This window comes from Pongo pygmaeus, chromosome 1, assembly GCF_028885625.2.
Source record: "Pongo pygmaeus isolate AG05252 chromosome 1, NHGRI_mPonPyg2-v2.0_pri, whole genome shotgun sequence".
NCBI classification, from domain to species: Eukaryota; Metazoa; Chordata; class Mammalia; order Primates; family Hominidae; genus Pongo; species Pongo pygmaeus.
In genome coordinates this window covers 35,339,522-35,354,783 of record NC_072373.2, presented here as the reverse complement: position 1 = coordinate 35,354,783, position 15,262 = coordinate 35,339,522, and the positions used below count along the sequence as shown (strand labels likewise).

The following is a 15,262-nucleotide window of genomic DNA, read 5'->3' as shown; positions in this document are numbered from 1 at the left end:
TCGAGTTCCCTGAAACAATTGCTTGAAGGCTCAAGTCAGCCCCTTGAATGCAGTTGACTTGGAGGCATCTGGGGCTAGATCGAGGGGTTTTGTTTCTGGGTTTGGGGAGAGGCTGGGGGGCGGCTGGGGGAGTTATTTATTTATTTGATTTTCTGAATCGGAGTTGTAAAAGCCATCTGAAATATTCATGCAGAATAGTCTGAGAAGCCCGTTTCTGTTTTATTTACTGCACAGTAGAACAGCCACAGCGGATTAGTTCTACAATACCCGTAACAAAAGCCCAACAGCTGATGCATGTGATGTTAGGAGGTGACAAAACAGTTAAAGTATGCTGCTGGCTACAGGCAAGCAGTCAGCAGATGCAGACAAAAGGGTTTGTGACAAGAATAACTCTCTCTCCAAGGCGAGCAGTGAAGAGTATCCAAAATACCAGTACCCTTTTCTCCTTGACATTGTCTTCTTACAGTCAGCATTTTATTGCCCTTTTATAGTATTAAAAAAATGGAGGAGGAAGAAGAAGGAAAACCCACACACAAACTAATTCACCAAAATACTAGGCAGGATTGTACTTTCCCATTCGCTAGCCATGCCTGCCAGTGCACATGCATCCTTTTCCATTTCTCCATCGAAGCAAGTTTGAAAAACAGAAATTAGCTTAAAAGATCAACTATAAAGATGATTTCCCTTGGTAAGTTTGTAATCTACTGATAGGCTTGATAGGCCATTGGAGCCTTTGGTTATGGGTTGGGAGGTGGGTGGCCAGGGAAAGAAGTCGATGCCTGGTTTGTTTTCTGTCCATTTCAGTGAAGATCATTTCAGTGATGAAATGAGGCCAGAGGGCCAATTTTTAAAGGGGATTGAGGAGGGAGGAGTGTCCGTGGAGAACTGAGCAAGGGGCAAGGTTTAGGTCCCCCGCAAGAGGCTGATGAATGAGCTTACGGACGGTTCAGAGGTGTGAAAAATCAGCTTCTCTGTCTCCAGAAAATAGGAGAGGCTGTCTTCTTTTTAACCTTTGTAATTCCCCTTCTATTCTCTGTGACATTCATTCAGCTGCCAAGAGCGTTTGGCAAGGTTTGGGCCAGCGAGCACACTTCCAGTGACCGCTAACCTTGGTATGTCCTGACACTTATGATGAGTATCTGCAGGACACAGAAGGCAGGCAGCCTGCTATGTCAGGCTTTTATTATGTACTGCAGAGGCTAGGGACAGTCAGTTTAATAAAACAAATCATCCTTGAAGGTAAAGCAACTGGGAAGAGGAGGAAGACAGGAGAAAAATGTGTCTTTGCCACTCATTCCGATGGAAAAAAAAAGAACAGCAAAACAACCACCCATCCAACACACCGTGTGTGTGTGTGTGTGTGTGTGTGTGTGCACGCACGCGCACGCACACACACGCAACCGAGCCGTGGACTGGGCAGACTTGAAAACCTCCTCTCATTTTCCGCATTTCATGGAAGCCCAGAAGGCTCTTGTTTGCTCTGAAGATACTCAAGTCTGTGATGAAATTGGTAGAAGCTGATAGCCAACCCCCTTCAAATTTATGCATATCTTCAAGTACCTCATTACTTTATATTCTCCTACAAATATCAAGGCAAGACCATCTGGGGTGACGTTCCTATATTGGGATGCCTTTTTATCAAAACAAAGTTTCCACTCTCCTCTCCTGAGGAACGCTGGGCAAAGCAGCTCCCACAATAGCCTCAGAGTTCCAGCCAAAGACTTTGGAAGCCTTTTGTTTTTTCCCTGTGGCATGTCCAAAGGCAGGGCCTTCTCCCCTCCTCCGCCCGCCCCCCCCCAGGCTGCCTGCATTGTCTTGCATTCCAGTGACTTGATTGACTGTTACCACCTGATGCTGAGGAGATACTCTAGGGTTCATTCTGCAGATTGTTGGGTTCTATTAAAAGAAACCTAGATAAGGGATTACTTGTCACTAAGGGATTTTCTGCAGATGTTTATTGGTGATTGGAAAGCCATTAGGTGTGAAGAGGTGCAGAAAAATATGGACAACATCATTCTGATAAGACTGATTTCTAAGATGCTCCCACAAAACATCAGAAAGTACCCCCTATTATTCTGTTAAATGGAGCTGGGTGTTTTCAAGCAGAGGTAAAGGTCTCTTTTTCCATGGGTTATGTATCTATGTGTGGATGAAATTCACTGGAACCCTCTCAGAAGATCAGTTGCTACCCAAAAGTGTACCTCTGGGAGCCACCAAACACATGAGTTGCTCCAGTAGTTCAGTATCTCATTACAACTTTCTTTTATCCAGTCCAGTCCATTGCATGAGTATCACCTCAAAGTAAGCACTATATTAACTAATCATTTTATTTGTTCACAAAGAATTCATTTCTTCCCAAACATAAACCAATAACCAAAGTCTCCTCCAGCGCATCTTTTATACCATTTCCATTTATTTTGAAGTTACTAGCTTCTCTGTGGTTTTTCAAGATTACAGAGGCACAGCTTTTCAAGGTTTTGCTGCCTCATATAAATAGTAGAAATTGCTGAAAAAGCATTAAAAGGGAGCCAGCATCGTTTAATGCAAAGACACCTTACCTCACAGTAATCTCTTCGTCTCATCATTTCTTCATCTCATAGAATCTCATGCTTTCTTCATCTATAAAGTGATGATTTCTGAGATCTATTCCAACTCTTTGAATTCTATCTTACTTTACCATTATTTTAAACTTCCTTTTTTTTTATTTTTGAGATGGGGTCTCACTGTCACCCAGGCTGTAGTGCAATGGTGCGACCTCAGCTTACTGCAACCTCCGCCACCTAGGCTCAAGCCATCCTCTCACCTCCACCTCCCAGTAGCTGGGACCACAGGCACGTGCCACCACACCCAGCTAATTTTTTGCATTTTTGGTAGAGACGGGGTTTCATCATGTTGCTCAGGCTGAAGCTTCCCTTTATTAAGTATTGTTAAAGTATTAAGTAACTGCTACTCTACAGCAATATGGAGTAAAGCAGAAGGCAAGATCTCACTATGAGCTATTTATCAAATAACTTTGCAAAAGATACTCTGCTGAGGCTCCTTATCTAGAGACACCTTGTGATGAGGTAATTGAGAGTACATAAAAGTAGGTAAAAAGTTAAACAGCATCAAGACACAAATGCAAAAGATGATAAAGGATAGCCTATGATTGCCACCACAAGAAAGGAATATTTAAAACAGGTTAAAACCCACTAAAAACCATTAACAAGCATGACAAACTATAAAAATGATGAAGAGGAGACTGCATACAACCCCCAAAGAAGTTGCCTTGTTTTCATGCAAATCCTACAACTACACTTCCCTCCCTCCTCTTGTGCTGATGTTCTAGATGTACCTCTTCTCTCTCCTCTGACAATCTTGAACAATGGCTGCCCTTCCCCTGTCCCTGGTTCCCCAGACCTCCTGTGCAGTTCTTGGTGTGGGCAGGGCTTCCGGCCTTCTCTGGCTTCTCTGGGGCAGCTGCCCACACCTTCACCCCTCAAAGCTCTCTGCCATGTCATGCTGCATCCCTGAGTGCTCAAGGCACGTAGAATTTCATTGAGGCTGTATTGCTGTTGGCCAATGAAACCACCCTTCTTGGAACGTTTATTTTAATAAATGCCTATAATTGGCCAGGCGCAGTGGCTCACACCTGTAATCTCAGCACTTTGGGAGGCCAAGACGGGCAGATCACCAGAGGTTGGGAGTTTGAGACCAGCCTGGCCAACATGGTGAAACCCCATCTCTACCGAAAATACAAGTTAGCCAGGCGTGGTGGCACTTGCCTGTAATCTCAGCTACTCAGGAGGCTAAGGCAGGAGAGTCTCATGAACCCAGGAGGCAGAGGTTGCAGTGAGCCAAGATCATGCCACTGCACTCCAGCCTGGGTGACAGAGCAAAACTCCATCTCAAATAAATAAATAAATAAATAAATAAATAAATGCCTATGATTATGTTTCTGTAGCATTTGGCTAACAGCTCCCAATCCAAGGAGTGAGAGTGGGCAGTTGCACTGCTTCACTCTTCTCCAGCCACATTCCCTCCCTCAATAATGCTCATTTGATAGAATGTGGAGGATTATCTTTGGGGGTGGAGGTGACTGTGCTAAAAAAGATTGCTTCATGAATTTTTATTTGTATAACGTGAGTGGGAGGGCTAAGCTCTCCTCCAACAGATACTCATGTATACAAGAAATTTGGGAGGAAATCACCCAAAGGCCTGTAGAAAATCCACATGAATTCTCAGCAGAGAATGGCCCTTGGGGTGTATGGGTTTGCACATTCATGGCAGACAAGGCGGCACTTTGAAGGATTTTCCAGGCAACACTGGGAAATACGTCCTAAGAAATGGGCCAGCATGAAAGTCTTTAGGAGGGTCTGCTAAAAATGTAAGCTTAAGACTGATTGGCCCCAAATGGAGTCCCTTTCATTTTTTCTGCAGAGTTATTACATTTCTTTATAAACAACAATTAACTTACCAATGGGAAAAATGAACTTCTTTGTCCAATTTTAAACATGAAAAACAGGGATGTCGGGTGATGATTCTGGTTTTCTTTACCAGTTACTACTATTATTAGAAAGTACATTGCACCCAGGGTGGGAAGAAAGAGATGAAACATGTTCAATATTACAATATTTCCTTTTTACTTTGGTACGTGGCATGTCTGAACTTAGATGAAAAGTCTTTCGTCTCTTGTATATGCGTAGATAAATATGGCTACATGTACACCTATGATACATTTATGTCCTCATATGTCTGCACTTAATGTAAAAATGAAACCTTACTGGTGTATAAGTACCCCACTAAAAGAAATCTACTAAGTGTCAATGTGTATTTGGAAAATTATGAGTTCATGGATTATTCTGTGATTCTATTATGTTGGTGTGGGGATAGATAGACCATGCTTTACTATAAGTAACTTACAAAGAATACTAAATAAGTACATCAGTAGCTACCGCTTTCCTTAGTCAAGAGATCAGATTATTAAATAAGTAATTAAGAGAACACACACACACACAAAACACACATACATATTAATTGCTGTGGAAGAAAAGCCTTGAGAAATTGTGTAACTGGGATAATAACACCTCTTAGAGAGACTGGGAGAACTGAATGACATAATTCACATTCAGTACGTAAAACATAGCCTGGCAAGTAGTAAATACTCAAAAAAAGTTAGTTTGTATTATTATTATCAGCTGAATAAATCACTCTCTTATGGAGCAATTCTAATCTCAAGGTTAAGTAGTTTCTGATGTAATATTTTAGGATCAGTTTTGTGACTTCATGTTAATATCATTATTTTACTCCTTTATGTATATAGAGTACTTCATATTGCAGATTAACATACAACTTAGCATCTGAGTCAACAGTCCTGTGAGACAAACAGATAACTGAGATTTTAGAAGATTTTCTTCATTTAAAGCGTGGGTTTAATTTATAAAGAAGACCAACTATTTGTTATTCTATTTTGAGAACGTATTTTGTTTTCATAATGGCAATCAAAAGGAAATAGGATTCAAATTCTGAAAAAATAATTGGAGACTTTCCTCTGGATAGCACCTATTTAATAAAGTGAGGAATCCCAAAAGTCACATCCCATATTACTATCCTAATATCCACAATGAAATCCTAGTTTTTCAATAGGTCTGCGTTAGATCTTTCACACACTCTTCTTAAAACAAAGCTGTCAACCCCACATCACAATGCTACTATATATAATGACTTTACATAAAAGAATAGAAGCCAGCCATTTTTAGAAAATGCAGGTGCCATCTAAGCCCCTTTCTGCAAGAGTGAACTTAGCTCAGTTTCCTTGGAATAACTGTAGACTTGAAACTGAAAACTTTATTAATGCCATTGTCTCCTTGTATCAGCAGGTTCCAGAGAGATTCCTGGAAGTTGCTCAGATCACATTACGGGAGTTTTTCAATGCCATTATCGCAGGCAAAGATGTTGATCCTTCCTGGAAGAAGGCCATATACAAGGTCATCTGCAAGCTGGATAGTGAAGTCCCTGAGATTTTCAAATCCCCGAACTGCCTACAAGAGCTGCTTCATGAGTAGAAATTTCAACAACTCTTTTTGAATGTATGAAGAGTAGCAGTCCCCTTTGGATGTCCAAGTTATATGTGTCTAGATTTTGATTTCATATATATGTGTATGGGAGGCATGGATATGTTATGAAATCAGCTGGTAATTCCTCCTCATCACCTTTCTCTCATTTTCTTTTGTTTTCCATTGCAAGGGGATGGTTGTTTTCTTTCTGCCTTTAGTTTACTTTTGCCCAAGGCCCTTAACATTTGGACACTTAAAATAGGGTTAATTTTCAGGGAAAAAGAATGTTGGCGTGTGTAAAGTCTCTATCAGCAATGAAGGGAATTTGTTAACGATGCATCCACTTGATTGATGACTTATTGCAAATGGCGGTTGGCCGAGGAAAACCCATGACACAGCACAACTCTACAGACAGTGATGTGTCTCTTGTTTTTACTGCTAAGAAGGTCTGAAAATTTAATGAAACCACTTCATACATTTAAGTATTTTGTTTGGTTTGAACTCAATCAGTAGCTTTTCCTTACATGTTTAAAAATAATTCCAATGACAGATGAGCAGCTCACTTTTCCAAAGTACCCCAAAAGGTCAAATTAAAAAAGAAAAATAATCACTCTCAAGCCTTGTCTAAGAAAAGAGGCAAACTCTGAAAGAAGTACCAGTTTCTTCTGGAGGCAAAGCAATTTTGCACAAAACCAGCTCTCTCAAGATGAAACTAGAAATTCATACCTGGTCTTCTAGCCACCTCTCTAAACTTGAAAATAGGTTCTTCTTCATAAGTGAGCTTACATCATTCTTCATAAAGAAAAATCCTATAACTTGTTATCATTTTTGCTTCAGATACTAAAAGGCACTAACTTTCCAATTTACACTGCTCAACTTTGTTTATATGCTTAAAAGGATTCTGTTTACTTAACAATTTTTTCCCCTAAAATACTATTTTCTGAACACTTTCTTCCAGTAAGGAATAAAGGAAAGCCCAACTTGGCCATAAAATTCTTGCCTACACTAGAAGTTTGTTGACAGCCGTTAGCTGACTTGATCGTCATCTCCTAAGAGGAACACATATATTTTCACATGCAATTCCACACTATCCTGATGGATATGCAAAGTGGTGACAGTCTAACTCAGTGTTTCTTCATTTTAGGTATAACATTTTAAAGCAATTGATAATGCCTCTTCCAATTCAGAAGCTAGTATTGACCAAAATGTGAGAAGAGTGTATAGCACAGGAAAATTTGGAGTTAACCCAAAAGACACAATTCCAGCACACGTAAGAAAGCTAGCTGCTATTTTATGCTTTCTTCAATGGTTCTCCTCTTTTTTCCTTTTTATTTTTCCCTGTTTTTCAATGATGTACAGTGTTCCCTACTTGCATTGAAAAAAAATCGTATGGCATTCACACTTTTTTTCTTAGGTGGGTTTTTGTGTGCAGATGCAGTAAGAATTCATTGTTCATCCTAAAACTGTTTTCAAGACCCCTCCTTCCCCTTAGGTAATTTGATATACACCTCCTAAAATGACACAGTAACAAATCTGGTATTTAGAACATATAGAACATAAATGCCATTTTTAAATTCAATTTTAATAAGAATTACATTTGACTTTGGAGAATACAGGTTTTGACCCATGTGACTGACTAGCTGACCCGATCGCTGTAATTTAACGTCATTTATAAATTCTGCTGATGGACAGGAATGTATGAACTCAATTATTGTCAGCACAAAGCCTTAAAACCTGCTGACTTTAAATTAAATGGTGCAGTCCTATGATGCTCTGCACCATCCAGGGGACTAACAGGGCCTCGCAGTGTAGACAGAGGGTGCAGCCACATGGGCTGGGGCACCAGCCACTTCACTCTGCACCCACGGCCTCACACATCTCCCAGCTCACACTCTACTAATGCACAGAGTCATTAGATCCAATTTGTTATTTTTCTCACTTGCTTTAAAAAAAAGAAGTTTGGATAATCATGACATTGGAATAAAGTGGGAAGAAAAAATTCAATCAGCACAAAATAGGGAAGTAATCCCAACTTGTAGTCACACTTTTTTGACTGGCTTTGTTTTAAAAGAGGATGGCATTCCTTGTTCGTGTCAGTATACCACTGGGTTTTTGCTGTTCCGTGTAATTCATATCAACATTGTGTTGCCATTTGCAAGGTAAAAGGCAAAGCTGTAGTGTATTCACCTATGTAGACAGATTGCTAGATATCTTTTTGATCTGGGGTGAGTTCAATATTGATTCCAGACTTATTTGGATTTTTTTAGTATTATTTTCCCCTCCCTTTCTAATTTAAATAGACAAATTAAGCAAAAGTGTGTGTTCACAACCAAATGTTGATGCTCTTATCTGCTGATAATATCCTTTCAATGTTCACTGAGGCATAGAAATTATTTCAGAGTAGAAATTGCAGCATGAGGATAAACTCACCTCTTTGTTCTGAAAATAGAACTTATCACTATGCTTTCTGGTGGTTTTCCCTTTTACAGTCAAAATCTTGTGCCTCCCAAGTGCATTAGAAAATGACAAAAGCCTGTCTCTCCAAATTCCTATTTAACAGTTTGATTTTTTTTTTTTAAATCACCATCTTTCAAATCTTAGCTCAACTCTCACCAAGTGAAAATTGGCTACTTGGGAGAAAGTTAACTTTCTATGGTGGGAGGGTGAAGGATGAGGGACAGTTTACATAGGAAAAGAAAAAAAAAGTCTAAAGTCCATGTTGAAAAACCACACTACCACTTATTTTCTGCTAACCCTAAATTATTTTTGCGTATATGCTTGAGGTTATAGTCTGTGCCTAGACCTAAAATGCACCAGCGGGGGGGATTTTTAAAAAATCCTTCAAAATACCAGTTTTTTCCCAACAAGTACAATTGTTCTTGTGCCTTCTGTGGCTTTCGATTTCATCTTTTTGACTTTATTTCCAATTACTACAGCTGCAATAAACACTAGATTTTTTTTCTGGCTGTTTGACATAACGTTGATAGCTATGCATATTTTGTGTCTTTTTAAAACAAAGCGGGAGAATACGTTTTTGAAGAAGAGAATTTTTAGAACAGTTTGATACCGCAAATTATTTTTTCCTCAATTGTTTGAGCAGCATTCGAGTTTTGAAAATTCTTGTAGAAGCCAATTTTTTGTAACTGTGGTGCAAATCTTGTGTTTTCTTAGCCTAATGAAAAGTAGTATAGAAGCAATATTTCATACCATGTGCTATATATGTGTGTGCAGATGTGTGAACATAAAAGCACATACACACATATACACACATGTAAAAATATACATATATATATATGCGTGTGAAGTGGAAAGCTTACCTTTTCCTATCTAGATTTAAGAACCTATTTTAGACATTTGTTATGTTTTGTGAAAAGAATGTTCTATTTGCAACAAAACATTTAATTCTTACTGTATCTCTGGCTGTTTAATGAGGACGTTTCACATTAAATGGTAAAACACGTGGAAGATGTTAGAATGTAGTAATTATTTAAGTAAACATTCACCCACATATTCCTGAAGTTTGCTTTGTGCCTCCGAGTATTATTTAATTAAAGTGTTTTATGTTTGCAGAATCTTTGTTACTGTACTAGGGATGTGGGTGAATATCATTTAAAAAATTTAAAACAACAAAAAAAAAGCAAAACAGAAACACTAAAGCAAGAGGGGAACTTTTATAAAGCAATGTAAATATTTAACCTCATGGCTGTCATTATGTAAGACATGAGATTTTAATAAATAACTACATTCTCACAACATCTGTCGAATTTACTAGGAACACTACAGTGACTGTATAGACAGTTGAAAGCATTCTTGAAAATCCTGCTCTCTCCTTTTAAAAGTTAAAAATCTCTTTTATCAGATGTCAAGGGCAAGGGTAATGCAGTTTCTGTAAATTTATGAAATTTCTTTTTCTATGTACATGAAGACATTTAGTAAGTAACACCCCCCCTTCCCGTGCGCGCATGTGCGATACACACACACACACACACACACACACACACACACACACACACACACACACTGTCATAAAGCTAATGATTTGGGGACTTTAAAAAATAGGATGTCCTCCAGGAACAATCATAAATTTATGAAAGAAAGAGTAGTTTACAGACTCCCCTGAAAGAAGCAGTGTATATGTGAAGACAGTGCAAAAATCTCTTTGCCATGTATATTATAGCGTATTCATTGGTGTGAATAGTACAAATGTTTCCTTCTGGTACAAACTCTGTGTTTGCAAATTTACAAGAAGCATTGTTTTCAAAAAGCTCCCCTTAAAAAATGTAACTGGTTTATATGAGTAAGCAGTTACCGTATTGCACTTAAATGTTATGTTGAAGGAAATGCAGTTTTGTTTTCTGTAGATCTGTTGGTTGTAAACCATCTATAAAACTAAAGCTAAAATGCTCATATTCAGAGCTGGGATCAAAACTGGTATTTAACCTTTGCATCTTCTTATAATTATCCTTCTAAGAATATAACAGAATGTGGAAGTGTCTGGACTTTGAGTCTTTTCAACTGAGCCCTCTCTCAAATCTGACACCCCCTCAAAATGCACAAACATAAGCAAAAAAGGCAAACAAGCTTACCTTCTTTTGTGAAAACGTATTCATTCTGTATTTTTTTAAATATTCAATTCCCCTAAAAATGGGGAGAAAACATTTTAAAATTATATATTACCACTTCAAATTTAGAACTAAGAAAAAAACGTATTTGGGATTGGTCTCAGCGCTACCTAGAAGAATCAAAGGTCGTGGCTTCCCTCAATATTGTCCCAGCCATTTCTCATATGTATATAGTATAAACCGTGACAAAACACTGCCTTTATATTATTTAGCAATATGTTGTAAATAGCATTATTAAGCTCTTTTTTGTAATAAAGACCCTTTGATTTGAATATAGTACAATAACTGAACTGATAAAGTCAATTTTTGATTTTTTTTTTTTTTTTAGCTAGAGGCAATTTCAATTGTGAATTTTTGTTGTTGTCTATTGTTCTGAAGACTTTGCATAATTTATTGGTTTAATTTATCCTAATTTATTTGATGAAGGTGTACAATTTTGTATTACCAAGGATGTACTGTAATATTAATTGATAATGATAAACACAATGAGACTCCCTGTCCATATTAAAAAGAAAATAAAAAGGTGCAGTAGACAATTGATTTTAAAGGAAAAGTTAAAAAAATTAGTTTGGCAGCTACTAAATTTTAAAACAGGAAAAAAAAAGTTGTTGTGGGGAGGGTGGGAAAGGGGTTTTACTTTGTGTGTTTTAAGCTTTTGTATACTCTCCAAACTTTTACCTTTTGCTTTGTACCACTTAAAGGATACAGTAGTCCAATTGCCTTGTGTGCCTTCCATCTCCTCTTAAACTGAATGTATGTGCAGTATATATGCAAGCTTGTGCAAAATAAAATATACATTACAAGCTCAGTGCCGTTTGATTTTCTTAAAGAAAGAGTGACTTTTAATTTTTGGACCTGTATCCAATTGCAGGACAGTAGGCTAGTTGTGCCTGTAATATCAAGTATGGAGATTTTCTTTCACTACAATTCTTCATTCTGTTAGCCTAACGTGCAACTCCTAGAAATAACCGTTTTTACTTTAGATGTTTGGAATAATTGCTTGGATTTCTCTCTGTGAAACATCTTCTTTCAGGCTTAACTTTATTTAGCTCTGAAACTTAAAAAAAAAAAAAAAGCTTTAGCTCAAAGTAATATTTTACTCTTAATTCAACAATTGTTAATGTTGAACGATTCTAAGAACAAGGAAAGATGTTCCCAAAAGTCACAGAATGGCAAATATATTACTTAAAATATGGGGATTTGGGGCTTGCACTGTTCTTACTCTGGATGTACTCGGAACTAAGTACTAATGTAAATTTTCAAAACCTTTCTAAAATGTTTCTCTTGACGTGGCTGGCAGCATGTTCCATACTAAGAGCATTGGTTTTATGGCTATTGAAAATTTCTTTTTATCTATTTCACTTTGTTTTAAAATGATATCTCCTTTATTCTTAAATTAAGAGCAAGAGGAACTAGCAGAAATCACCTGCTATTTGAGATTGACTCTATTATCCACCATTCACTGCAGCTGTACCTCGCTTGTGAAAGTACATGCTGTTGCAGACTGAGTCTTCATCATCTCTCAGATTTCTTCTTTTGCTTTCCCCTTAATGACGAAAACTTTATATTTTGACCCTGTTGACACAAGGGTGCCTGGAGTCAATGCAATATTAAAACTTTGTTAAAGGATAATAGCATTTTTCCACTTTCAGCTCTTTTTTCTATCAATGGCACATATTTAAATCCTAGTCTTCCTAACTAAACTCTGCAAAAGTGCATACTTAAGTCCCTCTGTGCCAAAATAGTTATTCCCTGATTGGAAAAAAAAAATTCCCTCCTTCCACTGTCTCTTCTTGGAAGGGAAAAGACATTTGCAGGAATGTAGTGACTCCTCCATCTTCTTGTACTTAACAGTTATCTGCTTTATGCCACATTGGATAATTTCCATAGCCACCAAATCACTAAGAGGTTACAGCAGGTAGGAGGTTTACTAAAAATATACCTTCAAGCCCTTACTTTTGTGACTCTAAATCATCTGGTGTCATTAGTCTAGAATAAAATGCACCACCTTCAACACTGATCTGAGCCGTCACCGTAAACCCTGTTCCACACGCATCTCAGTGGGACCAGTGCCCACTTTAGAGTTGAAAGTATAAGCTTCTCAACCTCATAATAAACAAAAGATTGGTTTTATTCATTTTCATCTCCATTAATTTTTAAAAATTAACAAGTTTTTCTTCAAAAGCAAGGCTAAAAATCAGTACATATTTACAATTAATTTAATACATGCAGAGGTGAGATACAGATGCCCCTGAATAAAAGTCATAGAAATACATCAGATGTTTGTCATGTACTGCAAAATGCTGGGGTCTATGAACATTCCTGAATTTTAAAAGGCATAAAATACAAGAGAAGGGTGTACAAAGGAAAATGGCAGATACAATTTTAGAAAATAACAGATACAATAACTAAGCAAATTTATGAAAGATTACTGAAGAAATAAATGGTGCTGTACTCCCTTACCAAAGATATAACCATGTGGTAGAGGGAGTCTTTACATTGGGATAAAAAGCTAAATAGTAGCTTTTGAAACTAAAGAAGTCAAGAGAGTATTGCTTTGGGTGTTAGGAGACCTGTCTCCAATCCATTCAATTCTAAAACTTTTTACACAGCCTACCCAGAGAAAGCTAAGCAAGCCACTTAGTGCTTCAGTGTCCCAGGAGAATTGAAATAATTATGAGAGCTAAAGGATGGCTAGATTCAGTGTGGTCACCATGTTGACTTTCACCTGCCAGGGATTCCTACCTGCCAAGAAAATGCTGTGTTAGGATGTTTTTGCTTCTCGTGAGAAGGCAATTTAAGTGACAAGGGCAAAATTCTGAAGATAGCCAAGTGTGACTCTAGATCCTTCTCTCTCTGTTTGTGACTGGTTCTCTCTTGGGTAAGTGTCTCTGCTTCTTGTCAAGCATCTGATGCTCCTGGGTTGCCCCAGCCCTCCCTCTGTTCACAGCAACAAGCCGTCTACTAAAGTTAACATTAAGATATCACTGACTTGATATGTTTCTCTTACCAATGGTACATTCATAAAAAGATATGCAGTATACAAGAATACATTTTTACTGCTTCTGTATTAGGTCTGAGGTCACCTGAATGCGAGTGATTATGTACTGGAGGCCTTCCCCACCAAACACCAGGCCAGGCTTTTTGAATGGTGTCGCTCCTGGCTGCATCTTGCCAAAAGGCGGTATGGTCTGTCAAGGCATTTCTGTCTCCCAGGCCTCCTTCCCCTCTGTCTCCAGGACTGGCTTCCTGCCCATAATCATAGAGTCCTTCTACATCCCCCCAAAAATCATTCATAAAAACTCACAGGAGGAGGCACACTTCTCCACTAAAGCCTGGTTTGTTTTTCTGGTTCCAAAGAAAAATTATTATCACTGAAGATATTTCAGAGACAACCTAACTCAGTGGATTTTACTCCCTAGATCTCTAGAGAAATGTGGTTATTATCTCAGGGGCCACCAGATTAGGACCTCAACAAAAGGAGCTTCTTCTTTATATTGAGGTATAATAAAATAGTCATTTAATAAAAAGAGTTCTCTGCTTAAAACAATTATCTCTTTAAGTATGATAAAACAGATTTCTATGTATGAATATGAGTATTAAGTAACGAGTAATTCTACCAAATCTTCATTTAAAGAAAGGAGTTCTCTGCTCAACAACACAACTCAATACTCCCATTGGGTAGGGTAAGAGATTTTTAAGGATGAACAGGAAAATTAAAATAGATAATAACACATGTGAGTTCTATCAAACCTTTAAAAAAGAGACTATTTTTGCACCATGGAAACAGCACAGAGCCTGGCACTTGGTTTGTACTGAATCTCTGTTCTCTTTCTTCTCTTCCAGTCAGTGGTTTTAGTTACTTTGCGATGTTGTTTTAAGTTGTGATCTAAGGGCTTAAATACCCACACCCATTCCAACTTCCCAGGACATTCAAATTTTGAAGAACACAGAAGTGCAGCAGGAACTAAAAACTTCTGCCCCACTCTTGCCATTTCCCCAGGCCCCTGTGTTCAGCTTCAGGCCTATAGCTGCTGTGGCCACACCTTCCGCCAGCCATGCTTGCCTAGGCTCCAGAATAAGAGTGCGACAGCTTAGAAAGATTAAGGTGCCATAACACACTGAAACAGAATCACTTAGGCTGCCTCAATCCTGGCAAAGGGGAGGGTATTATTTGCAAAGCCCCCTGCTGAGTCTCCCAGGTGCTAGCTAGACAGGCTCAGGAGATAGTTTGGCAGCCACCCTGGAAAAAATGCCTGTGTCTCTGCAAATAAATCTGCCAGTGTAGAAAGCACTGGGTTTTCCCCAGTGCTTGTGCAAATAGTACTCTGTGCTTTGCTGGTATTGGAAATTCCTTGGTATAAGTAGCTCTAGACCATGAAAATTGAAGTTATGGATTTCTTGTCACTGTTGTTACCCTTGACCTGTTGGGAAATAATTCCCCAAATCAATGGTCATACTTCCGATTATTCACAACTGAAAAATCTTTAGTAACCAGAAAAAAAAAGTGTTCCCTGAATTCCCCTTCACGGCTCAGCAACTGACAGTAAGACAGAGCAAGTCTTGAAGTCTGGCACAAAGGAAGGTAGATGTGCACGTGTCCAA

At 38.3% G+C, this 15,262-nt stretch overlaps 1 protein-coding gene across 1 annotated transcript in view; it reads left to right on the top strand.

Annotated features, from left to right (window-relative positions):
- The window catches only part of PROX1 (prospero homeobox 1), a 53,277-nt gene extending 41,823 nt beyond the window's left edge, over positions 1 to 11,454 (top strand). The window contains exon 5 of the mRNA XM_054451037.1: positions 5,859 to 11,454. Within this exon, the coding sequence (XP_054307012.1) occupies positions 5,859 to 6,044 (186 nt within the window). The 3' untranslated portion in view covers positions 6,045 to 11,454. The remainder of the gene's footprint in view (positions 1 to 5,858) is intronic.
- Positions 11,455 to 15,262: the final 3,808 nt, after the last annotated feature.